Source organism: Myotis davidii, unplaced genomic scaffold, assembly GCF_000327345.1.
Source record: "Myotis davidii unplaced genomic scaffold, ASM32734v1 scaffold1149, whole genome shotgun sequence".
NCBI lineage: Eukaryota > Metazoa > Chordata > Mammalia > Chiroptera > Vespertilionidae > Myotis > Myotis davidii.
The window spans coordinates 255,011-282,726 of record NW_006300370.1 but is presented as its reverse complement, the minus strand read 5'-3'; the positions used below and the strand labels follow the sequence as shown (position 1 = coordinate 282,726).

General features: G+C 47.8%; 1 protein-coding gene across 1 annotated transcript in view; it reads left to right on the top strand.

Moving 5' to 3' along the window:
* The window catches only part of VIT (vitrin), an 89,160-nt gene that overhangs the window by 38,959 nt on the left and 22,485 nt on the right, over positions 1-27,716 (top strand). Inside the window, exons 5-10 of the mRNA XM_006776927.2 lie at positions 4,730-4,863; positions 8,087-8,164; positions 13,463-13,654; positions 18,199-18,255; positions 24,093-24,137; positions 25,985-26,047. Of these exons, the coding sequence (XP_006776990.1) occupies positions 4,730-4,863; positions 8,087-8,164; positions 13,463-13,654; positions 18,199-18,255; positions 24,093-24,137; positions 25,985-26,047 (569 nt within the window). The remainder of the gene's footprint in view (positions 1-4,729; positions 4,864-8,086; positions 8,165-13,462; positions 13,655-18,198; positions 18,256-24,092; positions 24,138-25,984; positions 26,048-27,716) is intronic.

The following is a 27,716-nucleotide window of genomic DNA, read 5'->3' as shown; positions in this document are numbered from 1 at the left end:
CATGGCATGCTTTGGACTAAGTCCCTGCCTAAAGGGAACGTACACTTACTTAATACTGATTTCAGAGAGGAAGGGAGAGGGAGAGAGAGAGATAGAAACATCCATGATGAGAGAGAATCATTGATCAGCTGCCTCCTGCACACCCGCTACTGGGGATCAAGCCTGAAACCCGGGCATGTGCCCTTGACTGGAATCAAATGCACAGGCCAACGCTCTATCCACTGAGCCAAACTGGCTAGGGCTTTACTTAATATCTTTGATAATAAGGTTAATGTGTATGTGTCAAGCACCCCACCTATGTTATCTTACTTAAACCTCACCATTGCCCTATGCGGTATCGATTACGATTAACCACACCTTAAGATGAAGAGAAGTTGAATAGCCACACTATTAAAATGTAGCAGCACATGGGGACGCAAAGCCACATCAGTGCCTACAGTTCTAACCACCACAGGCCCTGCTGTGAGACGTGGCTCCTGACTCAGGCATGGACACTGGATACTGGATGGAGTGTCTAAATTATTCAGGCTTCTGGTATCTTTCCCCTTTCCTTCCTGGCACACCAGCCGGTTGATTATTCGGTTGTACCTCTCCAGAGAGGGGGGAGAAGATGTAAAATGCATTTCCCTTCAAGGTATGTAGCAAGTAGCTTCTCTGAAATTGAAAAAGCAGTAAGAAAAGAAAAAAAAATCTACGTGTAAAAACAGTTGTACGAATTACTAGATTTTGTTGGCCGTACTCCTCTTTTCCCCATCACTGCAGAGAGAGAAGGAATTAACAGATCGTTCAATGTGACAGGACTACAGAGGCTCTATTAGAGACAAGTAGAGGAATATTAAAGAAAAACAACACTAAACGCTGTTTCTTAACTCCAGACTATGGAATAACATTATTTTGCTTTCACTCTGAAGTCAATTTCATGCCAAAAGAAAAGAGGTATGTAAAGATTTATATACACACCTGCACGTGCACTAATACACACGTGCATGCCTCCCAAACATACCTGCACGTGTGTGCATGCTCACATTCATCCTTCACGCCCATGGGCGTGCCCACAGCTCCACCACATCAGCTCTCTCCCATGTGTCTGTGTAGACACAGACCTCTGTTGCAGAGGCTGAGCCTGTCTTAAGGTGCCTGTATTTTTCCAACTGTGATCTGAGATGGTTGGCACTGGTTTCCACCAACCACTCTGGTTCTCTCTGGCCTTTCCATGTTTCCTATGCAGGACAGAGCCATGCGAGTTCATGTGACCTCACCAAAGACGTCATCAGAAGGGCAGTAATCCTTACACTGTAATTCTCGCCTTTTAGCATCATCTCAACCCTATGAGGCTGCTACTAGCGTCCCCATTTGTTAGAAGAGGAACTGAAGCACAGGGAAGTCCATTAAGTTGCTAGTTAGTTGCACATTCAGGATGAGAAGTCATGTCCACGATTCCAGCCCAGAGCCCAGGTGACACACTTCAGGCTCTGTCCCTCCTCCAGGATCTCCTAGGGTGGTCAAGGGCCTGGTGCATTCGCCTCCCTGGACTGCTGTTGCCTCCTGTAGTTTACAGGCCACTGGCCTCCCGGGATCTGCCCTTCTCTGGGAGAATGTCTGGGAATGTCCTCACCCTCCAGTTAAGTCCATAAGATGAGGCTCATGCTCTTCTACAACCAGAGCACCTCACGGGAGCACAATAGGTCTACACCTACACCTTTCCCTGAGTCTGGGTTTTCAGTCTTACGTAACGTCCACAAGTCCATCGTAAGAACCCTGGAGGCCTCCACAAGCCTTTCCAACAGCCCGAGGAAAGCACAGCACGGGCCCCCTCCCTCACTCTGAGTGGCCGGTACAGGGAGGGCACACACATACTTCCTCAATACAATGGAACATAAATCCAAGAGCAGAATAATTTCTCTGGGGGAAAATAAAAAGCCATAAGTTATTTTTATTTCCCCCATTAATTATGAGTAAAGAGACCACGGGATAATTTATTTTAAAATTAGAAGTTTCCGGATACCCCACTGGTATGCCGGTAAATGTTTAACCACCGGCTCTCCAAAAAGGTTGGGGTTGTTGATTTACCGATTTGGGTGGAATAAATTCTCCCATCGTGTCTGATTTCCAGCTACTGATGTGACATGAACCAGCTCCCACAACCCTAAAGCTTACCAGTTGGCTTTGGGTAGCAGAGCCCAACACCATCGACAGGCCTGCTAATCACAGAAGCATGAAACACGGTCATTCCCATACGAGAATTTCCAATCTAGCCGGAGACCAAATTAACTCAAGAAATGTTTAGGCAACAACACAAGATGAAATGAAATCAGAGTCTCGCCGAAACCGGTTTGGCTCAGTGGATAGAGCGTCGGCCTGCGGACTAAAGGTCCCAGGTTCGATTCCGGTCAAGGGCATGTACCTGGGTTGCGGGCACATCCCCAGTTGGGGGTGTGCAGGAGGCAGCTGATCGATGTTTCTCTCTCATCGATGTTTCTAACTCTCTATCTCTCTCCCTTCCTCTCTGTAAAAAATCAATAAAATATATCTTTAAAAAACAAAAAAGAAATCAGAGTCTCAACTGGGAGGCAGGACTTACGGTGTTGCTAGGAAGGGGCCTAGGGAAGTCCTGTCAATCTCGGTGGGGAAGGCGGGGCTAGGGATCCAGTGAGGCAGAAGTGGGAACCAGGTTCTAAGAGCAAACATTGCAGCTTGAACTGAGACAGTGAGAAAACCAGGGTCTGTCAGGGGAGCTGAGACCAGCCCTGCTGCAGCCGGGAGAAGTGAGGTCACGGATTCTGAGAGCTCCTGAGAGAAGCAACAGCAGAGTTGCAAGGACATGAGGAGTTGGCGCCAGGAGGTACCTGTGCTTTTGAACCCAAGAGGCCACTGTGACCAGTGGGACAGACCCAGGATTCCAGGTCACTTAGACCTGGGTTCAAATCCCTGCCTTGAAATTTACTAGTTACAAAATCTGGAGTCACTAACCTCTCTAAGTCTGTTTCTACGATCTGGGAATAACACATTCACTCAACTCCACAACTCATGGGTTTGCTGAGGGACTCGGAGATACCATATACGGCAGCTACCAGTATTTCCAACCTTTTTCCTCTCCTGGCACACCTAAACTAATTACTAAAATTCTGCGGCACACCAAAAAATATACTAGATTTTTTGCCGACCTGCCAAAACAATTGGTATGATTTTGATTCATTCACACCAGACACCTATTGTTGTGTTGCCTGTTGTCATTTTTTTACTTGACAATCTAAGTGAAAAGAGGTCAGTGCCCCTGAAAATAGTCAGGTTTGGGATGTTTTAAAACTTCTTGCAGCACACTGGTTGAAAATCGCAGATATATGGGGATGATTTTAAAGCAATTTAGTGCTGTACATGCTAAGTATTATTATCACTTTCTTTTCTTCTGGGTCATGAAGCTGAGTATTGAACGTTGTTGACTCCCATAAGGCGGGTGAGCAAGAAATGGCAACCACTACTCCTGGAGGGAAGGAAGGGTGTTGATAAACACAAACCTAAGTGTTTTTTAGCTCCCCTGTGCCATAAATTACAGACACCCAAAGAGCCACGTTAACCTCTGGGGCCAGGGGACGACAATGTGAAAATGATATTCAGAAACCAGAACTGAGCGTCAGTTACATCATGTCAGGATCCAAAACCTTCAAAACCTAGAAATGAAATAAACAATTCCAGTGTTTGAGGACACTTTTAAAGAGTTTAACTTAGCTGCACACCTTTCTAGCCCAAAATAAAAGGAATAATTTGCTTTTAAAAACCTCATACCACACCCTTTGAAATAACTGGATTCATTCTGTGATGTCACACAATGAAATTGGAAATTGTCAGGAAAGAGGTTTTACTTAAGAGAACGAATGGGACCCTGGCCAGTGTGGCTAACTGGTTAGAGTGTCAGCTTGTGCATGGAAGGGTTGTAGCTTCGAGTCACAGTCAAGGGCATATACCTGGATTGCAGGTTAGATCCTGTCCTGGCTGGGGCATGTGCAGAATTTTTCAAACATCCAAAACCTGACTATTTAGTCAGGAGCACTGACCTCTTTTCCCTTATCAGTGGTTCTCAACCTTCCTAATGCCGTGACCCTTTAATACAGTTCCTCATATTGTGGTGACCTCCAATCATAAGATTATTTTCATTGCCAGTTCATAACTGTAATTTTGCTATTGTTATGAATCGTAATGTAAATATCTGATATGCAGGATGTATTTTCAGGGGTCGCGACCCACAGGTTGAGAACCACTGCCTTAGATTGTCAAATAAAAAAATGACAACAGCCAACACAACAATAGGCGTCTGATGTCTCTCTCACATCAATGTTTTTCTCTCTTTCCCCCTCCCTCCCTTCCTTCCACTCTCTCTAAAACTCAACAGAAACATATCTTTGAGGATTAATAACATCAAAAAGAAAGAACGAGTGGGAATGAGGAAACCAGGGAAAAGAAATTTGAGGCACGGTGGCAAAGAGAAATTCCTGACGGAACGAACAGGTCCTGCAATAAGAAAAAGAAGGACATCGGGGCTGGGAGGTGGCTGCTGGGCCATGTGGAGGCGGCACGTTCTTGGGGGCTGGGCTGCAGGTCAAGGTGACCCTTTTCTTAATCTCGCTGCTTTCCTATCTCTAAATAAAGATGGAGGCTGGTTTGGTCTTCTGTTGATCACATCAAACAATATTTGTTCTGTTCTTTCTTCAAAACATTTCTTTTCTCTTCACAGTGGTGTGCTCGATAATTCAGGAGGGAAAGTACTTGTTCAGAAAGTAGCTGGCCAGTCTGGCTACAGGGAGAGTTATTCCAACGGCGTCCAGTCCTTATCCCTACCCCGCTGGAGGGAATCCTTTGTCGTCTCAGGTACGCCCTCACTCCGGGGGATGCTGCTAACACGGGTGCTTGGGTTAAGTAACCTCTTAGGACAAAATGTGCTCTTTCCAATGTGCTGTGAGCTTTAATTCATGGCCCACCTCATTTCATAAAACCTGAAGGATTCTCCTCATAATTAGGATCATCAAACAATGAGTTATAATTACAGTGATAAATCACTGCAGTCTGGAAATACTGAAAGGCTCCAATTACTCATGTTAAACACACTGCAGCTCTCTGTAAGCCTAATCAAACTTTTTAATTAAGTGAATTACACTTAATAACTTGGGTGTTGTGTTTTTTTTAACTATTCCTTTGGTTATGCCAAATGAGCCTCAGATCTAGAACCTTATTCCTCGAGATTTCTAGTAAATAAACAGATAGGAACAGGGGAAGGTGATGCCCCCATCACACCTCTACTGCTGCCACTGCCGGCAGCAAAAGCCTCAGCTGGCCCCGGTTACCTGAGCCTCAGGTCGCCCCGGGCAGCTGGGGGGCTGAGGGGGACTGGGTGCCGCCATCTTTGAGGGCGGGGCAGTCAATAGCATATTCCCTCCTTATTGGCTATGGGCGCCGCCATCTTTGCGATGGCATGAGGGTCAATTAGAGGGTCAATATTCCCTCTTTATTAGATAGGATTGTTGCACTAGTCAATCAGTTTTCACCATCTACCTCTACTGGATTTTTGTAGAAAATCATTTTCACTTTTCTCCCCTTTTCCAAAGAGGTAATGTCGGTGAGCTAGTGACTAGTACGATTTCACAGTGAAAAAGTAACAAAGTATCTTTGTATTATCATGACCTCCCCCCCAACCCTTTTATTATATTTGTGAATTTTCCCAACCTAACCTTTTTAAAAAAATATTTTTATTGATTTCAGAGAGGAAGGGAGAGGGAGAGAGAGATATAAACATCAATGATGAGAGAGAGAATCGTTGATCGGCTGCCTCCTGCATGCCCCCCGCATGACCTCCTGGTACATACATAGGTCAATGCTCAACCACTGAGCCACGCTAGTCGGGCTCCAATCTAACCTTTTATTTTGAAATTTTTTTTTAATTTACAGAAAAATTTGCAAGAATATAATGAATATCTAGATCCCCTTTACCCAGATTCACCAATTGTTAATATGTTGCTATATTTGCTTTGTCTATTTGTTTACCTATCATCTGCCTGTATTTTGTCTAAACCTGGCAGGCATCATGACACTTGATCTTCAACACTCATCTTGCAAGAGCAAGAACATATTCCTAAAAAACCAACACCATATCTAAAACATTAGCATTGATAAGATATTATCTAATAAATAGTTTCTATCCAATTGTATCAATTATCCTAAAATAGTCTTCAGAATAATTTCTTTCTTTTTTGGATCAACAATCCAAAGACCATCCATTGCATTTAGTTGTCACGTCTACTTGGTGTCCTTCAATCTAGAACTATCTCAACACATTACCTTTTTGGTCATGAACGGCAATGACATTTTTGAAGTCCCAGCCAGTTGTCTAGTAGTATGTCCCACAATCTGGGCCACACACAGGTCCAATTTTTTCCTCCTGATGGGATTCAGGTTAAATATTTTGGCAAGGATACTATACAGGTAACATCCTGGCATATCCATTATGTCATATCACAATGACCATATCAGAAGACACATAATGGTAATGTGTCCAGTTGGTGAGGCTAAATTTGATTAATTGGATACATTACCTTCCCTCTCCATGCTGAAAATACCTCATAATTAATAAGCAACCGGCAGGGTGATACTTCGAAACAGCATGAATAGCTTGTTTCCCAACAAATCACTCAGTGGTGTAAACATCTATTGATCCTTGCTGCAGCAAGAATTACATCAGCAATTATAGTTGTTCTAATTCTGTCATTTCTTCCACATTCATTAGCTGGTATTTTTATAAAAAGAATAAACAATCCCCTTCCTCGCCTGCCCTCCCCCCGCCCCCTCCTCCCGCTGCACACTTAGGATACAAACTAGACTGCTTCCTAAGTCAGAGAGTGGAAAGTCGTCAACCACAGTACTATGAGGTTTGCCTTGTAACAAAGAATTCAGAAACAAAGAATTCAGAATAGGGGCCTTATGAAAATGCTATGTCTAGAATACAAATTTGTTGCGTATGGAGAGAAATATAATCTCCACATAGGTGTTTACCAAGTTGCTCCTGGCTAAATAAGAGTATTTTGATCTAAAGTACTTAGCTGCAATCCAAGAATCCCAACAGAGGTTTAAAAGAAAAATTAATTCCATGAGCATATCAATCTGCTGAGATTATTCCCTATAAATCTCAACTTCCACATCCCCTCATTCATCTCCTGACATATAACCGAAAACCCTTGTGGCCAATGATAATAAACACTTGTGCTTCTGCAATGGCTAGAAGTGTCTTTCTTTTTTAAATATATTTTTATTTATTTCAGAGAGGAAGGGAGAGGGAGAGGGATAGAAACATCAACAATGAGAGAGAATCATTGATCGGCTGCCTCCTGCACGCCCCCTACTGGATCGAGCCCAAAACCCAGGCATGTGTCCTTGACCGGCATTGAACCCGGGACCCTTCAGTCCGCAGGCTGACACTCTATCTCCACTGAGCCAAACCAGCTAGGCTGGTCTTGTTTTCCATGTCTCCATTATTTCCCTGCTATACATTAGCATTCCTTCTTGCCTGGCACCTAACTTTCTCTCCCTGGGTGGGCAACTAATGCTTATGGTCAAGGCTGATCTACATTTTCGTTTCCTGGCTTCCAGGTTTCTGTAGGGCCATGGAATTCAAATGGATCCCACGGGGTCCATGAAAGTGAGAGGCAGCCGTTCAGGCATAGCCAGCCTGTGGCCAGAGCTCCAACATCTGACGGGGGGCATGGGGAATGTTTTCACATCCATCTCCTGACCTAATTAAACATTCAAAGCCACATGTATGAAACCTCAGCTTCCACGTCACATCTTCATGGGCAGTGGATGCTAATGTGAGCTCTGAGTCACGGAGGTTTCATTGCTTCCTTTCGAATATTAATACAGCACCGGCTGTCCGGGAAAGCACAATGCCACTGGACTTGTGTGTTGTAATCAACAATTCAGCACGGGGGAGACGAACTGATACCACTGAACTCAAGACAAATTGGAAGGAGGGAAGCAGCTTATCAAAACAGAGCCATCTAAAGCCTCTAGTTCTAGAAATAAATCTTTCTTCTCTCTTTTGCAGAAGGTAAACCCCAAAAGGGCGTAACCTACCCGTCGGCTCTTACATATTCATCAGCGAAAAGCCCAGCTGCCAAAGCAGGCAAGTATTCATGAGTGATTTCATCTAAATCTGAGTTCGTAAACATGCAATGTTGTGTCTGAGGAGATAGTGCAGCAATTAACATCTTCACCGGGCAAGGTCCACTGACTTCAGTAATATTTTAACAGATGCCAGCAAGATGGGTCCAGAAATCAATGGGATTGGAGGGCTGGGGCAGAGGAATGAGGCTTTTTGTTGTTGTTTTTTCCCAATTCCCAGATTATCTCTGTTTATGTCATTCATTCAGATTTCAATGCTGCTGCCTTCAATTTTATTGTATTGTTCCTTTAGAAGATGACATGGCATTCTGTCTGGAAATATTCCCAGGCAGCTGAAAGGGAAAAGCTGTCTTCACTTAGGTATGAAACGAAGGGAAGGGAGGATGTGGCTGAGGAGATAACAGCAAACAGCGAATCTGAATCACCCAGGCCACAGACACGCTGCCTCTGAGCTGGGACCTAGCATCATGTAAACCTCAGGCCAAGAAAATACCTTTCTCTAGGCTTCTGTGTTAGAGCGGGAAGTGTGCTCTGCAGCAGTGTCTGTGGGGTCTTTCATCTCCCGCACAAAGAGAAGCGGTGCGTTGCGTTATAATGGGATTTTGCATTGTTCCCAGAAACTTGCTGGGCTGGCCCATTTTGTTCATGGACTTAGGGAGAACATGGTGCAACAATAGTGTGAGAAGCTAGTATTTGCTGTGTGCCAGGCACTGTTCCCAGAGCTGATTACTGCATTCCATCACCCCAACAACACCATGGGTAGATACTATTCTTAGCCCTAATTTACAGCTGAAGGAAAATACAGCACAGAGAAGTTCAGCAACTTGCCCTTTTTCACACAGCTAGAGCCAAGAATCAAACCCAGACAGTGTGGCTCCAGAAACCTCTCTCTATACCATTAATCTGTATGTTTATGCTAATAACAGTGTATTTAAAGAGCCTTGATTTGAGAGGCCTTGGGATACAAATAGCAACTGTTTTTCACCCCACCCCCCACCCCCCCAGTTCCTTCAACTATATCTTTAATGGCATCTTAATGTTTCTGGCTATCTAGCCTTGTTGTGGTTGAAGTGCAAGGATACACCCGTTCCCCACCCCTACCCCCACGCTGGCAGCAGACTGTGGTGGCTCAGGGACCATTTGTGATCTCGCTCCTGCCCTCTTTTGTGTGGGCACAGAGAGGAGGAATAGGTGACAGAGGTCCATACAGCCTGACCAGCTGATGGAGGGAGATCGTCCCTGGCCGCTCTATTGTCTCATCGAGACCAGCAGTTCTCCGTGATTTCTGGGAGGTGATGACGTGGATACGTCTGGGGCCAGAGGACGGTGCTCAGCTGCATCCTGGCCCCCTCCTGCTGGGCCAGCGGCGGGGCCCACTCTTCACCTGAGTCAGGTCCGCTCCCTGGCTCAACAGCCGCTTGGCACAGAGCCACGGGAAGGACTGGGGTTGTCTTCCTCCTCTCAGGGTTTGAGGAGAGCAAGGATGGGGTGAGGTCACCTTTCCCTTCCCGTCTCACTTCACCTTTGGCCTTCTGAGCCCTGCACCCACCCCTTCAGAAACAATCCTTATGTTCAAGTAAGCCCCCCAACTTTAGGGTCTCACTTCACCTTTGGCCTTCTGAGCCCTGCACTCACCCCTTCAGAAACAATCCTAATGTTCAAGTAAGCCCCCCAACTTTAGGGACCACATGTCAAGTACCCCCTATTTTACACTAAGAGGGAGAGTACTTCTAGACTCCAAGAATACGCCTCAAAACTTTTTCTGCAAGCCTGCTTCTGCAGTGCACCAGGTGGGCCCGTGGGTGGCGCGGCTCAGCAAGATCGGAGGAGAGAGAGGCCCATCTCCCTCCCTCAGGCCCCTGCAGTCGTGGTGAGCCAGTTCCTGGAAGTTCCCTCCTGTGGCTTGGGAAGGGCAGGGCCAGAAGGAAGGAGGAAAGGTCCTGAACACAGCTGTCCCCAAATAGTGGCCACTAACACCAACGCTTCAGTCCTTCTGCTGACTGGCCCCGGTGATGTGGGGCTGGTGATCGCGCAGATTCTAATCGAATGCCCCCCACTACCCCCGTGGGAAGTTCAGTGGCACTGCCCTCATTTAGAATGGGCACTGGGACCTCTGGCTCCGCTCTGGGCCTCAGCCAGAATCCAGACCACGAGGGAACCCGGACAACCTCCTGCGACGGTAGCTACCGATGAGCAAGCGTTTTCCCTGCCAGACGCCTGTACCTCAGAGACCCTGCGGCAGAGGGCCAGTGGCCCCCACTTCCAGATGAGGGGATGTTTCCTGCCTTGCCCAAGGGCACCCCTCTAACTACCCCATGCCACACGCAAACACTGACTGCACCCCTCAGAGAAGGTAAAGAGTGGGGAGAGAGATGAGGGGGAGAGACTTTACAGCCAAGTGGCAGCTTAGGTTATAAAACCCGTTGGGTTTCTACATACTCCACATCAGAGATCATTCCAAAACTTCTCTGTCTACCCCAAGTGCCATGGCCCAGCTCACCACCACCTACTTCCGGCAAGTACTCATTCCACACGCCTGAGTGACTGACATCCAAGAGGAGGGTGGCGAAGCCAGACCGGCTTTCTTGCACATACATTTAAAATGAGGAAAAGCCATCGTTAGAACATCAAGTCAAGTATTGCTGATGTCACTTGTCCCCTCTACCAAACCTTCTCTATCTCCAATGACATGATCACCGGGTAGTGCTATCCTATTACAAGATCTTGTAGAGTTGTCATAGTGGGGAAAATTAAGTTCATTCATTCATTCTTTATTCATTTATTCAATAACCATAGATGGAACACCTCCAATGTACCAGTCTCACCATGGAGTTAATTTCACCCACTCAAATAAAATATCCAGAGAGAATCGTAAAAGGGTGGCCCCTTTGTTGCTACTCTTCCTTACGTGATGAAATTCCTGTAGCAATATGGGGAAAGCAGGAGAGTGGGAGATGTGAGGCCAGCAGCTGTTCAGGTCTCAGCAGGCCCCTATAACATACTTCATCTCCCCAGGAATGTGAGTTAACAGGTAAATCAGGTTAGCATGACCTCTCAAAGCATCACAGCCTTCTTCCCTGGGAAATTCTCTCACTCGGAAAACAGGAAGCACCCTGACTTGGCTGCACAGCTCCTGCTGGACAGGCGTCGCTTAGATTTAAATGCTGTTCCCCAGGCAGAGGCAAACAGCCGTTATTTGGCTACAGCCTCGAGCTCCTCTGAGCTCAGTATAAACAGGTGTTTGATTCACAATTTGCAAGTAAAGTGTACTGTCCATTTATTTATATCTTTCTCTCTAAAGTAATACTCTGGTTTCTCTTCAGATCATATAAATCTTTCGCCTTTTACTAAAGTAATAATTATATCCCATTTCAAAAAATAGACAATGATTCTATTATGGCTTTTTCCTCTATGAAGTAGGCTGGACCTGGGCTGCACCTCCCTAAAGAGGCATGAAAGCTGGTAGCACTTACCAGAGGGTAAGACAGAAGAGACCTTTAGAGAGATTAGAAACTTCCCGAAGACTTGTAACGAGAGCTCAAGTCCTTCAAAGTCATGGAAACGCCATAAATCACAGGTTGAGTTTTGCCCATGGATGGCGTGAAGACTGGCCGAACCCCAAAGCCGCTGCCAGCTCTTTAGCAATTTGTCTGGCACAGTCTAGGTAGACTTAAAGGTGGGATCTGCTTCCTGCCTTGACAGGCCGATGCCCGTAGGCGCAGACCAGATGACCGGATCCAGCCCATAGCAGGGAGGGTGCTGTGTGCTGACTGCTCCCCCAAGTCAGTGCTGTGGTTGGCGCAGGAGGTGAGAGTGTCAGGGTGGGGAATGAGCAGGTGCCAGTGCTGAGCAGTGGATTTGAATAACTCGCCACACATCCCTCAGCACAGCTGGCCTGGGGCCCTGGTAGGCAGTTTCCCAGCATGCTGCACAATGTCAGAGAGGAAGGTGGGTGGTTCCCACAAAGAGGGTCCCACCTTTTCATCTCAGATATTACCCCCTATGCCTGCTGATCAGTGTACCTGAGACACACCAACCATGAGCCAAGTTAAGGCTAGAGCTAGGATGCTGTGGTAGGCTGAAATGTACCCCGCCACCCCACCCCATCCCAAAGATATCCATGTCCTCATCCCTGGAACCTGTGAATGTTACATGGCAAAAATGGGCATTGCAGAGGGGATAAAGTTAAGGATCTTGCGATGGGGAGGTTATTCTGAATTATCTGGGTGGGCCCTAAATGCAATCACATGTATCCTTATAATAGTGAACCAGAGGGAGATCTGACACACACACACACAGAGGAGGTCAATTGAAGATGGAGCAGAGAAAATTGAGGACACTGGCCTTTAAGATTGGAGTAGTGTGGCCACAAGCCCAGGAATGACAGCAGCCACCAGAAAATGGAAGAGGCAGGAAACAACCTCTACTCAAGAACCTCCCAAGAAAGCTCAGTCCTGCTGACACCTTGAGTTCAGACGGGTGACACCTATTTCCAATTCCTGGCCTCCAGAACTGTCAGAGATACAGACGGTCAGATGGAGAGGCTGGCATAACCCCCATGCCTGGATCCACCAGGCATTTTCGAGGGGGCTGTTGTCCTCCCAGGACTGGGGTGCTCTTCACTTTGTGGGACCCTTTTGTGTTTCCTTCCAGCACAAACCCATGCTTCTGAAGACAATGCCCAGGGGGTTGCCACATGTCCCCTTGCCCTAAACCATCAGAAATACTTCCAGAGCCCCCAGAGTAGTAACAAACTCATTAAAAATTGTGAAAGCAATCTAAAGTGTCACACATGGATGAAGAGCACAGGTTCGCAGAATCAACATGATCCTTACAATCTAACTAGTTCTCTTACTTCATTGGACAGATGAGGAAACTGAGGCCCAGAGGAGTTAGTTGACTAGTCATGAAGTAGAAATCTAGAATGCATTCTCTAAAAGTAACTGAACACTAGAGTGCCTTTTATCCCTGGACCAATGCTAATTGAAATATCAAAAAAGTATGGTTAAGACCATGGCCTCTAGTGTCTGGAAAATTAACTTGGCAATTACCCATGTTCTGCCTTATCCACATCTCTGAGGTTTGAACTGTCTTTAATTACTTTATTGTTCTTCAATCTTTGGTCTGTGTATTGGCTTATTGCTCCATCCCTGTGGGGCAGGTAAGTTTCGCCCTCCGCAGCCGCTAGCACAGGTCTTTGCTCATAAGCTAGTGTCCAACAAACTTTCATTCTACATCTGTCCTGCAGAGTCTACTGGCTATTTGATAGGCCCCAGTGTAATTTCATTTTTTTTTACAGATGAGACCACAAAAGCCTATCAGAAGCCATCAGTTCCAGGGACAACCGCACAGCCAGTGACCCTGATGCAGGTACCGGGGACCACCTCTGCAGAAGGCACCCACACCACCTTGCCCAAGCCATCCCCCCCTGCAGGCTCCGCCGTCAGCAGCCCCAGACCACAGCCGGTGGGCCACAGGAGCCGGGAGCTGGGTCAGTAGGTACACTGTGTGTTTCCATGTGCAAGAAAGCGGGAGACTGGCTTTAAGATTAGCCCTCTGTCTGAAAGCCTATGTGGAGTGCTTATCTCCCACCTCTGGAGCTGGGTGAGGGAGGAATGCCTGAGACCTGGGCCAGGGGTATGTGTTCTCCCAGATTTAAGGGGTAAACATGAGCCCAATAATAATAGTTTAGGATCAAGCTAAGAGCTAATAAGCAAACTGTATAGGAAGCGTTTTAAATAGATTTAAAAATAGGATCTTTGTTATCATACTTTTGAAGGTAGAATATCACATGAAACTTTCCCATTACAGAATCCCCATTTCTCCAAAAGCTCAGCTGAAGGGATGGGAGGTTTCTCTGTAAACACTGTTGAGTTCTGTTTTGTTTTACGTGACAGATTATAAACTCCTGGGAGCTTTCAAATATTAGAAACAAATAAAACCAAAAAAATCCCTTTAGGAAAAGCCAGATAGCTAAAATCTTTATTCCTTTTTTGACTGCTTTTTGTCTTCCTACTTGTATCCATTTCTTAAGTAAAGCTTAAGGTTTTACCAAAGTCTAGTTTATGGGCTCAATCTCGGTATTACCTCAAACACAACCTGAAGAGTGCACTGGTGACCCAATCTCCAGTTTCTATGTACCTCAGCTGCAGGCTCTTCCCCGGACCGGGCCCTGGTCAGGGCTCATGCAACCAATCAATGCGTTTCTCTCACATCAATATTTCCCTCTGCACAGTTACGTGTGCATGTAAGCCATCCTGGCTCACCAGCGCCTCCTCATTTCCACAGGCCTTCTGGGAAGGGGGTGGAAAATTCCACTGGAGTGTCACCGCTGTCTCAGCAATTTGTCCTAATATTTCCCTCCTGGGGCCACTTTGTCCTTCGAGGAGGAGGTGCTCAGAACTTGTCCTTTTCAGCCTCACCTCCAGCTTCCGAACATTCCGGCCACACAGCACGGCCCTTCCCCTCCGTATCAGAGCCAACCAGCTCTCATTCCATCTGTTTATTTAACAAGTACAAATACGCACTTTAAATGTGCTACATACTCTCCTAAGCATCTTACAAACGTCAGCCTATTAAATCCTCACAACAACCCCATCACGCAGATGTCACCTTCCATTTGACTGATCCAGTGTGTTGACAATGAGGAAACCAAGGCGTAAGGAGACGAGGAAACTGGTCCCAGATCACACAGCGGGGCAGTGGCACAGCTGGGTTTGAGCCCTGGCAGCCCGGGCATCCTGTGGCTCCCCTCACAGGAGGCATCCCTGCCATAAACCACACCCAGGTGCTAATGAAGATCACAGAAGCAGGCCTGACCCATCTTGACATGGATGGGTGGCAAGATTAGACACAGACAACTCCCACTGTGATTAACAGCAAGTAATGGAGCCCACAGTGGATAGAGTGTCCACCTGCGCGAACCCAAGGGTTCTGGACAGACACTCTCAGAGCGAGCGTCCATGCAGTATGCCCAGTAATTGCTAAGAATGGAGCCAGGCCATGGAGGGGGATGGGAGAGAGGACTTTTAAAAGCTTATATTACCTACTTAAAGGACTTTCTGTAGGACTGAAGAGAAGTGAAAACTGATGTGTGAAGGGCTATGTCTTTTTAATAACAACTTGATTGAGATACTTTTTGCCTACTATACAATTCACCCATTGAAAATGTACAATTCAATGGTTTTTAGTATATTCACAAGGTTGTGCAATCATCACCAACAATTACTTTTAGAATGCTTTATCTCCCCAACAAGAAACCCTGTACCCCAACTGAGTCATTCACTGTATCACCCTAATCTCTCCTTCCTCCAGCCCTAGGTAACCACCAATCTACTTTTATAGATGCCTATCTTAATATATGGCTATAGATGTTTTCTGTGATATTTTATCCCAACTATACAATCTTTAGTTTACAAATAACTCCTCTGTTTCTTCAAATGAGCTGAACATAATCTGCCTCCTGTAAGAGAGTAACCCTGCGGCTGATAGACAACGGGGTTCCTGTTACTGTATTTATCAAGGTTGGCTTTCTGTTTTTGTTTTTTCTTATTTTGACTTTAGTCAAAAGATTTAAGAAGTGGTTGTGAATGAGGGTGTTCCAGTAAAATCCAATTCATTTATTTATTCGACAAATATTTATTGAATGTCTACTATGTGTCGGGCACTGTTCTAGGATCTTGGGCTACATTGGTGAACACATCCCACCAGGGTCCCTGTAGCAGGTCGCTTTAGCTTAGGACACATGAGAAATGTGCAGGTGGGACAGGAACAATCTGCCTTTGGGGTCCATGACTCATCTTTGCTTTACACTGAGGTACAGAGCTGCCTCTCAGATGGGACATAGGAACTTGGAGGGATTTTAGTAGAAAGTTTGTGGCAGGAAAAGACAGGGGAAGAGGAGCTGATGTAGGGGGAAGGACTCCAGTGAAGATGGGACTGGACACCAAGGTCTCATCATGGCCCCTTTACTGATCCACGAATGTGCAAAGCTAACAAGATATTGAGGAGCAACTCAAGGTTGGGGATAAGAGGTCCCAAGAGCCAGAGTGACAGAGACCTCCTCTCCCAGGCAGGAGTGAGGCCGTTCTTCAGGTAGAAGCCAAGGACTATATTGGCACCCACAGGAGTCAAGAGGCCACAGAGCTGCATCCTAGGACCAGAGGGGGCAGCCTAGACAACCATATCCATAGATACGCTGAGGGAAAAGTTCTGGAAAAGATGGAACAATCCCTCCGGGCCCACCTGCAGAGTCAGCTGAATCCACCAGGTCTGCAATGTCGAGTGTCTTTGCCCAGCATGGCTTTCCTGGTCAGGTTCATTTTAAGAAGCTCCATGGTTGCTTCAGCTAATCTAGCAGATTCAATGCCTCCACAAGGAAGGGTAGACCAATGAGGGAAGCAGAGCGCCACCTAGTGGCAAGGCACAGTGATGGCTCTGATCCGCTTTCTACGCCACTCCACCCTCTTGACAGGTGTTAGAAAGGAGAAGGAAGTGGTGAAACCTGGGACAGGAAGGCGACCAGCATCTGTAACTGCCCTTCCCTTCCTCATGCAACTTCCCTGTCTACCAACATTTCCCTCATCTCTGAAGGTTTCATTTCCTTAAGGTGTCGGGAGAAAGTTTTTCCTAAAATCCAGTCTTACAAATAGGAAAACAAACATTCCAAAAGAAAAATGGGTGAAGGTCATGACCAGGCAAAGCTAAAGTGCAAGAACTATTACGTGGCCAATAAATAGAACAAAAGATGTTCGACCTCACCGAGAATAAAACAGATGCAAATTAAGCAGTAAGACGTCATTTTCACCAATTCACACTGGAAATTGATAACACACCGTTATGGCAAGCGTGTGGAGACATGACCCAGAATTTGCACTTCCAGAAATATATCCTCAGGTAATTACCAGCCAAGGGTGTAAAGAAGCCCGGACACGGATGTCATTTCTCAAGGAAAACTAAATGGAAACGATTTAACTGTCCATCACCAGACCAGTGAAGAAGTTACTCTACAGCCATTAAATTTTGATGACGAGGTGCACTTACTGACAGAAGCTCAGCCTGGGACAGATTGTGAGGTTAAAGAAGCAGCTACAGAACAGCACGGGCACCCATCTCACGCTCGTAACTGCGCGCTGTGCGTGCGAATGCTGCATAGAAAAGGGGATATAATTCTATAAACCAAAATTGCATACCAGGATGGACTGGACACTCGAATACAGGGATTACATTGCAGGTGATTTCTTACTGTCCTTAGTATACTTTTTACAGTAAGCATGTGTTGTCTTTATAATTAGAAAGGAAAGCTAGTCTGTCTCGTGTCCAAATGATTGGAACAAAGACAAAGGGAATGGAAAACTGATGGCAGATAGATCTGATTGCAAGAGAAGCTGATGGTTTTCCACGGCCTCTTACCTCTTCCCCTCCATGAAATTTGGTTCTTTCCCTCTGCTGGATTTTACGTGGCCCCTTCTCCCCCAAAGGGATTTTGCATTGCTCTTTACAGAACCTCCACCCCCATCTCTGTCCTCCCTTTTAAAACCTTGCTTCAGAGAAACTGCCCAATAAATGATGAATGCTGAAGCCTATTTGATCCTCTCTCAGAGTAATTAAGGATAACCCATTGTGTACCTTTAAAAATCACCAAGCGCTAACGCTATTTGCATCAATGCCACGGTAACACAGTTTAAGCAAATTGCTCAATGTTAAGTGACATGTCTGTTGAAGGATTACTTTAACCGCCTTGGAAGTGGCACAATTGAGAAGAATTACTGACATAATGAAGTATAAAAATATGGTGCTTTCGTGAAAGAAGTGAAATACAAGGGTTATTATTACTGCATAGTGTTTTAAGTTCAACCCTTTTCCTTTCTTTCTTTTTTCCCGTTTCAATGCTTCCTGTGGGGCAGGGTCAGACCGCCCAAGGACAAAGCTTTCCCTTGGTTCTGGCCTTGGTAACGTCTTCTTAGGTTAGATCATGGAAAGAAGGATTGCGATTAGATTAACATTCATGCTCTGACCAGTCAAATGTTATTACAGATCTCTGGTCCACCACCTCCTACACAAGCAGCCAAAACAGCCCCCGTGCCAATCCAGGTAAGAACCCGAACTCACCTTTCTAGCTGATGAAAGTTAAGTTTGTTTACACAGGGTTTTGTCTTTCCAAATCCTTGCCATTTGATTTAGATTTGGACAGAAAGCATTCCACCGGTTATGCCAACAAAAGATACAGCCCAAGGGCCCCACTTGTAAAGAAACTGGTAAGAAAAGTAAGGAAGCCTTACATAAGCAAAGTTTTCGCTCATCGCCATTCCCTGGAGGCAGTTTTGTGGGGGGTTTAATAAGAAATTCCTAAGGATTCAGTAACTGGCTCTTATAAACCTGAAAAGGGATCCTCCCTAGGGTTCATGCCTGAGGAACTAGGGTAAAAGGAGGAGAAATTTTTATCTTTCCCCAGGAAAGGCAGAGCTAAGGTGGCCCTGGCACTTCCAGATGTGAGGAACAGAAATATGTTCCCTCCGCTCCAAGATTTCTCCTATGCACTGTGACTCTCCCTGGCTCCCTCTGCTCCCTTCTGTGCACCCTTCAAGGTCTGACCCAAGCACTGGAAATGCAGAGGATGGAGCAGTTCTCTTGATGTTGAAGCCTGTGGCGATTAGAAGGGGGAACTGAGTGACCTTAGAGCAGTGGTTCTCAACCTTCCTCATGCCGCGACCCTTTAATACAGTTCCTCATGTTGTGGTGACCCCCAATTTCATTGTTACAAATTGAACATAATTAAAGCATAGTGATTAATCACAAAAACAATATGTAATTACATATGTGTTTTCCGATGGTCTTAGGCGACCCCTGTGAAAGGGTCGTTCGACCCCCAAAGGGGTCGCGCCCCACAGGTTGAGAACCACTGCCTTAGAGGCTTTCCACTACCTCTGGGCCCTGAGCTCAGAGATTTGATACAAGTACTATTCCCTTTGCAGCCGCAGGGCGCTCGGATGGGCCCAGACCTCCAAGGAAAACAGAGTAGGTCTGTCTTTTGCTCAGGGGTCCCTGCTTGCCCTCCACATGGTGGAAGACTCCTAGAGAGACGGAAGGTTCTCTTTTGCTTTGATGCCCATTGGCACAGGGGCTCCATGAGGTCCCCGGACAGGGCTAGCAGCTTCTACGAGCTTCACAATTACAGCCTTGCTAACGTGCCTGCTGCTGTCCTGGACAAAGGGCTTAAGAATCAGATCGCTGGGCGGGGCGAGGACTGCAAGGCCATTTTAGGCCTTAATAGGCCCAGGGGAGCGTTCAGGCAGCCAAGCATGGGGCACTCCTTCCTCCTGTCCTCTTGGCCAGGATCTTTGCCTCCTCTGCAACCCCCAAAAGGAGGGCCAACCACAGAGAGCTCAGTTGGCTTCCAAGGAAAACCTGAACCAGGGCATTTTCATCAGGGAGCAGCATGAGGGAAAGAAAGCAGACTGCTGGCTGCGTGTGGATCGGCCGGCCCAGTGCAATCCCCTCCGGTACCGAAGGCAGATGCTCCGGGAGCTGCTCTCCGGAAACCTGCGGGCGGGCGGTGTCAGCCTGGCCAGGCTGCCCGCCACTCAGCAGCCCCGCCCGGCTTCCCTTGCTGACACGCCCTCCACACACACTGCGGGCCTCGTGTTAACCTCTAGAAAACGTCTCTTGGCTTTGTCTGTTCTGTCAAAGAGAAAACTGCCGGTCCAGACACCCAGGGCTCTCCTGGGGCTGGTCTGCCTGAGAGGCCCCCGGGCCTGGGCAGCCTAGGCTCTTGCCACTGGAATCAGGCACGGCCAGGGGCTCGGCCAGGGGCATGGCCAGGGGCTCGGCCAGGGGCACGGCCAGGGGCACGGCCAGGGGCATGGTTGGCAACAAGACCTATCTCCAGGCCCTACTTTCTTTTTCTTTTTATTTTTTTTAAAAAACATATTTTTGTTGATTTGTGAAAGAAAGGGAAAGGGAGAGAGAAAGAAACATCGATGATGAGAGAGAATCGTCGACTGGCTGCCTCCGGCACACCAGAGATTGAGCCTGCAACCAGGCCATGGGCCCTGACCAGGAATTGAACCGTAGCCTCCTGGTTCATAGGCTGATGCTCAACCACTGAGCTATGCTTGGCCGGGCTCCAGGTCCTACTTTCTACTGCCCAGCAACCCCAGGTTGTTGTCAGCATTTGACCACATTCCCTTTTTCTATCCTCCATTTCTTCTCCATCCTCCTCCTGCTCCCAATAATCACATCCTCTCTCGTTGACCCAACAGATGCTCCCAGCTCCCTTTCTACCCTCAAATCCTACCCACTTCTGCTGCTGCTCCCCCTCCACCATCATCGCTGCAGCTTTGCTCTGCGCACCTCAGATCCTCCCAGCGAGCCCTTGGCCTGTGAAGCCCTGTCATGGCTCCTGCAGGTGGAGTGCACCCCCCACCACACACTGTAGATAACAGCAGCTCCTATGCCAACCCCCCCACCACCACCACCAAGGCCCTGGGAGTCGGACAGGAGCCACCTGTGCCAGCCTGGTTGCTCCTGCCCTTTTCAGAGGAGGAGGCAGGGGTGGTGTGCTCCTGATGACTGACATTAGGACTAGGTGACTTTCCTTGGAACCTTCCTTTAGCCCTCTGAGCTCTGTTTGATCAATGAGCTTCGCTGGCCTGGAAACCTAACCACGGACTTAATGTCATCTCCATGGGAAAAGGGCAGCCAGGTCCCAAACAAATACCCCGTACCGAGGTTTGGAGGGCGATCCGTTTGTAAACGGGGCCTATCGGCTTCACGGGTGTGACAGCTCATGCCCAGGCCTCAGATGGTCCTCAGCCTTCTCGTGGCCGCAGCCACCCAACAGCTGCAGCTGCTCTCTGCCTGCTTCCTGGGTTACTGTAGTCAGGGGAAATGTGCAGCCCCCGCTGCAGGAGGCCAGGCCCAGCGAGGGGGGAGGCATGGAGGGAGGCGTGGAGGTTCCCCAGCTGCCTCTCAGAGCACCACCTCCTCCTAAAACTGCACCCCGGGGAGTCACTGGGGAGAAACCGGGGAGCGGCAGGGCCACCTCTGCTTCTGTCCCATAAACCTTTGGAGCCGAAGGGCCCTGTGTTGCAGCTCCCGCCTGGGTCCCCTGCTGGTGACTTCCAGATGTGCGGCACGGAAGCAGCTGTGACCACTGCACGGGTCATCACTGGGGTCTTAGTGCGGGATGGTCCGGGCCCTCTCACTGCAGGAGGTGTGCCAGGGAGCGAGCAACTCAGGGGCCTACCCACTGAAGCAATGACTCATCACGGGCGACAGACGGTGGCTAAGTGCGGGCCCCAGAGCCGCCTGCTGGCCTTGAGGTTCGCTCTGCCACTCCCTGGCGGCAGTTTCCTCGCTTGTGAAATGGGAACGTCGTCGTACCGAACTCACAGGTTCTTGTGACTTAACCTCCTCTGGTGCGTGGTCAGTGCCTGACACCAGGTACGCGCTCAGGAAATGCTGTTTCTACATTCTCACTGTGGACATCAGTCAGGACCAGTACTTCCCTTAGACACTGACCGTCCCGATGAGATGACCAAGCAAGAACTGCCACAAAATTAACTCCTTTTCCAGCAGTGCCTGACACTCCAGAATGTTTCTGATACATTTACCTCCATGTGAGGCAGGGTGACAAGTCTTTTTTTTTCTTTTTAATATATTTTTATTGATTTCAGAGAGAGAGGAAGGGAGAGGGAGAGGGAGGGAGGGAGGGAGAGGGAGAGAGAAACACCAATGAGGAGAGAGAATCATTGATCGGCTGCCTCCTGCACGCTTCACACTGGGGATCGAGCTCAAAACCTGTGCATGCCCCCTGGCCGGGAATGGAGCTATGACCTCCTGGTTCATAGGTCGATGGGAAAAGAAAACCTGTATTTGTTTCCTTTCAAAGAAATATTTTTATTGACTTCAGAGAGAGAAAGGGAGAAGATATAAATAGAAACATCAATGTTGAGAGAAAATTATTGATCGGCTGCCCCCTTGCACGTCCCACACTGGGGATCCAGCCTGCAACCCAGGCACATTCTCTGACTGGGAATTGAACCGTGACCTCCTAGTTTATAGGTCGACACTCAACCACTGAGCCACGCTGGCCGAGCACAAGTCTCTATGACTTCAGCTTCGCCGAGGAGACTTAAGGTCAGAGAAGATGGGCGAGCCCCGCAAGTGCCTGGCGAGTGTTTGGTAGCCCCAGGATGGGTCTTCCAGCTTCTTTTTCCACACCACCCTATGCCCCAGCACAGGAATACAAATGTTCTAACAAATTTACGTCCTTCTCATTACAACCAAGTCCAAAAGCACCAAGTCTCAGCTGTCCAAACATTTTCCAGCCCTCGGCTCTTAGATAAAAGTGATCTGGTTCAAACTTGTCCCAAATAAATGAAAGTGGCACCAACAGGCAGAGGCATGGAAACGATCTCTCCCCAGCTAAGGTAACAGCACCCAGCATTCTAATTCTTCATAACCTTCAAGGTGCTGAAAGCCTTGGGCAAAAACAGATGTCACCAGCACCTTTTTTTTTTCTTTAGGGAAAGGGCAAAGTGCATATTTTTACCAGTAGGTGGCAATAGAGTTATAAGGCTAAAGAAGCAGGATGTTTAAACATATAAATGCTAAATATTTTGAACCTGGCAATCATCTCACTCAATCTGCTAATGTTATTCACAAAGGAATTAAGGTTCACAGAGGGCATGTGACTTGTTCAAGGTCACACACCTGGTTAATGGCTGAGCTAAATTAAACTCAGCTCTCACCATTAAATCAGAATGTGCAAGAGCACAGAGTGACTTGCAAAACAGCTTGCCATCTTAAACGTGTGAACAAAAACACCACTTCTTTTGCGTGTGTTAATACTTCCAGCATGCAGTAACAGTGATGGCTTTGAGAAAACGGTTTGTTACACCCTTAGCTCTGGGCTTTCTGAGTTGGAGTTGGGTGGGGGAATAGGGGAGGAAGGAAGGAGAGGAAGGAAGGAAGGAAGGAAGGAAGGAAGGAAGGAAGGAAGGAAGGAAGGAAAGAAGGAAGGAAGGAAGGAAGGAAGAAGGAAAGGAGGGAGGGAGGGAGGGAAAGAAACAGCTGTTTGGGTGTCTTTTTGAGGCTTCCTAACATGCCAGTGTTCCTCCCAGCCCCTCTCAACCATGATTCCCCCAAACTGGTCAGGGACTTGGGGGTAGGAATCTCCCCTTCCCAACCACCCTTTCTCCTTTATCAGCCAGCACCAGTGTGTGTGTAGGGGGTGGGGGAGCATGAAATATTTTACTGCAGAAGGAATGCCAGGTGCCGCTTGCTTTATTCTGCGTGAGGCGCACGGTGAGAAGCAGAGCCTCAGGAAATGAGTGCCTGCTCCCCGAAGGGGCCACATTTCTCCTGTGAAGTTCCAAGGAGGAGAACACAAACAGATGGGCGGGTGAGGCGAATGCACCTAGAATGTTGGGTACACACTGTGTGTTTAATTGGTGCGGAGGGAGGGATGGTGGATAAAGATTTCAGATGGATACAATGAAAATTTTCCTCAAAGTCTCAATAGTCCAAGAAGAATTCACTACTTTGGTTGTGTAATTAATGAGTTCCCCATCTCTGGAGGCATTCAAGCACCAGCCATCCACTCACTCTGGTAAGGATGCTGGGCGGTGTTTGGGTTGGATGGCCTTTTAGGTTCCCTTGAATCCCAGGATTCCTACTTTTCCATGATCCTTCATGCACAATGAGAGGAAGAAAAGAGCAAAGGCGTTTTTGTCTTGGGCTTCAAGGCCTTTCAATGGGAATATCCCACACATCTCAGGCTGCTTCATCCAAAAGTCTGCCCCCTGCCCTGCCCTTCACTGAACTTCCTGACAGCGTTGGAAAGGTGATCGTCCTGGGGGGTCACTTGAGAGAGGCTGCTGGTTCACCTACATAACAAGTTTGTCTCTTCTTACTTTGAAAACCAGGGGACACGGACATGTGGAAACCTGGATCGGTCCTTTTAGATGCAGGTAATTATGCAGCCCAACCTCCTCACCAAGACCAGACGGAGATACATAGGATTCAGAACCAGGGAGTCCAATAACCCAGCCGGGCCCAGAGGCCAGGCCCACAGAGAGCAGGCTCAGCGCTTTCACCTCCCACGTCAGGGTCTGATGACCACACACAGGGCACCTGGCAACTCCCACAAGAGCCTGGGCTAAGGGGGGGCATTATAGCAAAGCAGAAAAGCAAACTGAAGACACAGAGCCAGAAGGGAGTGCAGTCCCTGCTCCCAAAATGGGTTTGGACCAGTGGTTCTCAACCTTCCTAATGCCGCGACCCTTTAATACAGTTCCTCGTGTTGTGGTGACCCCAACCTTAAAATTATTTTCGTTGCTACTTCGTAACTGTAATTTTGCTATTGTTATGAATCATAATGTAAATATCTGATATGCAGGATGAATTTTCATTGTTACAAATTGAACATAATTAAAGCATAGTGATTAATCACAAAAACAATATGCAATTATATATGTGTTTTCCGATGGTCTTAGGCGACCCCTGTGAAAGGGTCGTTCGACCCGCCCCCCCGGGGTCACGACCCACAGGTTGAGAACCGCTGGCTTAGACCCTCTCTCCATCTGGACGCGCTTGACTTCCTTCTGTTTCCCCTTCCTGCTTTGCAAATGGTACTGAGGCTTTCCCTTCACCTGAAGGAACGGTGCTCACTGTTCCCGCCTTGCATGTTTGAAGCTGCAGCAATAAACCGGCCTCTGGCTCTCGGTGCAAGAGCAGGACGGACAGCGAGCAGGAGAGGACTTAGCCTGGGGACCCCCATTCCTTCTCTCCCTCCAACGCAGAGCCTGGGCAGCTTCCCTGAGAGGCTCCTGGCTGAGAAAGGCCTGCAGACGCCCAAAGTGAACTCTTTAAATGACGTGAGGCAGTGAGATGAGTAAGCTGACCTTTAATGGGAACATGAAATCATGTGCTTTGCAAGTTGGAAAAACGAACAAGCCAGGAGCAAGCTCACTGCCGCCAGGAGTGGGCAGAGCCCCCAGCCCCTTCCCCCATTGCCAGACTGGGAGGCTGAGGGGTGTTCTGAGCATCCTCAAAACAGGGAGACCCACTTCCGGTGCAAGTTTCCCTCTGCCTGTGAGGTCATTGGCCTTACCAAGCCTAAAAAGAGTGCTTATGTACGGTCTTTAAATCCTTAAATGATGTATTTGTGATCTTGGCACCCATGTAAATGGCTTCTAAAAAAAACAACCTGCGATTGAAATTCAGGTCATACAGCCTCTCAAAGCACAAAGCTGTTTTGCACCTTTACTTAGCAGGGCCACATTTTAGATCCTCTTACTTGTTTGAGTTACTTGTACCTTCTCCACCCCTCTAGACTCCATCCCCACCCCGTAGCATGGTCCCCCTGTGTCTCAGCCATCTGTGTTCGCTGACTCAATCACCAAATGTCAGCTGAGGACCTGCAGGCGGTGGGCACCGTGAGGGTTTATGACGAGCGAGGCACGGGCCCTCACCTGGAGGTTTTCATAGTTCTGCAGAGGGATGAACTACAGTGGCAAAGCACCTCATGCTTTCAGATAAGGAAACTAAGGCTCAAATGAGTCAGTTAACAGCAGGAGACAGAACTCAAGTCCGACTTCCAATCCCTGTGAGCACCAACTGTGTCTTTAGTGGACAGTCCGTCAATACTAATTTCTTCTTATCCCTTATGATGGGGGTGGTGAGGAGAAGAGCACAGTGAGCGATAAGCCAAGCCCCCTGAGCTGGGTGCGAATATCCATTATGTCCCCATCCCCCCGGGGTAAGGCCAGATGCTTCCTGCCCTTCCAAGTCACCAAAAGTTTACTGCTTTTTCCAGGATTTGTCCCAAATGAAGAAACAAGCACACAGCCTCTGGACCCCGAATCCCAGGGAGATCCAAGTAAGTTAATTAATAGCTAGAAACCCAGAGTGGCTCTGACATCTGATCTGCTCGCTCCTCTCTTCCCACTCACTCCCACCCAAACCCGCCTCTTTCCTACCATGGATCTGCTTACCTCCTCTCTTCTGTCACTTTGTTCTAAGGGGAAAGGGAAGGCTTGAAGGATTTAAACTTTCTGTGTGCATGAGGGGGAGAGGATCAGCTGTTTGAAACATTACTATGGCAACAGGGTAGGATGGGGAGACAAGAGCATATGAAGAGAGGAGGCTGGCCAAAGGACAGCGGTCCAGTGGAGATGAGAGTAGACAGAGCTCAGAGTTACAGAGAAGTAGCAGATTCAGTAGATATCAAGAAGGGAGCATCTACAGCGTTGGAGGAGGAGGTGCAAGAGAAGGAGCAATTAAAGATGATTAGAGCAACTAGGGATGGTGCTGCCCTGAGGACCACTGCAAACAGGGCAGGTTGGGGCAGGGAGGTCATTTAAGTCTGTTAATCTTCTACAAAACACTGAGAGTTGACTACCCAGACTACCCTGACACAACCTTCAGACGGAACAGCCCAGCCAGAAATTTAGAGTTGGAAGGTGATGAGCTATGGCTCAAAACCAAGCCTATGAAAACAGGCAATATGACCTAGGACTTATACCTGAAGAACTTTAACACTAAGTAGGTGGAGGAGAAGCCACCTGAGGATACCAGAAAGGAGGGACCAGAGAAAAAGAGGAAAGCCAGGAGGGAGTTGGGTGTGCAAGCCAAGGAGAGCATCCGCAAATTCCCCCAGAAGCTTACTACGAATCAGCCACCACTGGGCTGTGAGTCTCGACCCCACTGTGTATGAGAATCATCTGAGGACACTTTTAAAAATTAAAGATGACCAATTCCTGCCTCATACCTACTGAATCTGAGTCTAGATCTTGCTATTCCAAGTGTGGTCTGGGGACCAGAAGTGTCGACATTGCTTGTTAGAAATGCAGAACGCCCGGCTCCCGAAGCAAGTGGTGACTCTGCACAAGAACTCCTGAGAAGCAGGCACAGCCCACAGTGCTTCCTGGGCACCTTATTCGCTGAAGCTGCCTACGTGACTGAGACTCACCCAGGGTTAAGAAACACTGGCCTGATGTATTTCTATGGCCAACACACAGCATCTTACCTAATAATAGACAAACATGGTAATTGACCGTACCTTCGCTACGCCTCCCATTGGCTAATCATCGAGATATGCAAATTAACCACCAATCAAGATGGCGGCCGGCAGCCACAGAGCTGCAGCAAGCAGGAGGCTTGCTTGCTCCAGTGATGGAGGAAGCCAAGGTTCCCCGACTGCCGCAGCTTGCTCTAAGCTACACTGAAAGCAACAAAGGTTCAATTATAGAAGGTAAATAAACCTCAGATACCTGCTTTCAGCTGGCCATGGCCACGGAGCTGGAGCCTTGGGTTGCCCCTGGCAATGGAGGAAGCCAAGCCCTGGCCAGCTCTGAGCCCCACTCCAAGTTACAAAGTTTCAATTATAGAAGGTAAATAAATCCCAGAAGGAAAAAAAAGGAAAAAAGGAGAGGCTGGGAGCTTCTGTCGCCCCTCAGGAGAGGCTTGGCCAACCTGAAAACGGCCCTCAGCCCCTCACTCAGACTGGCCAGGCACCCAGGGGGGATTCCCACCCTAAAGGGAGTGTT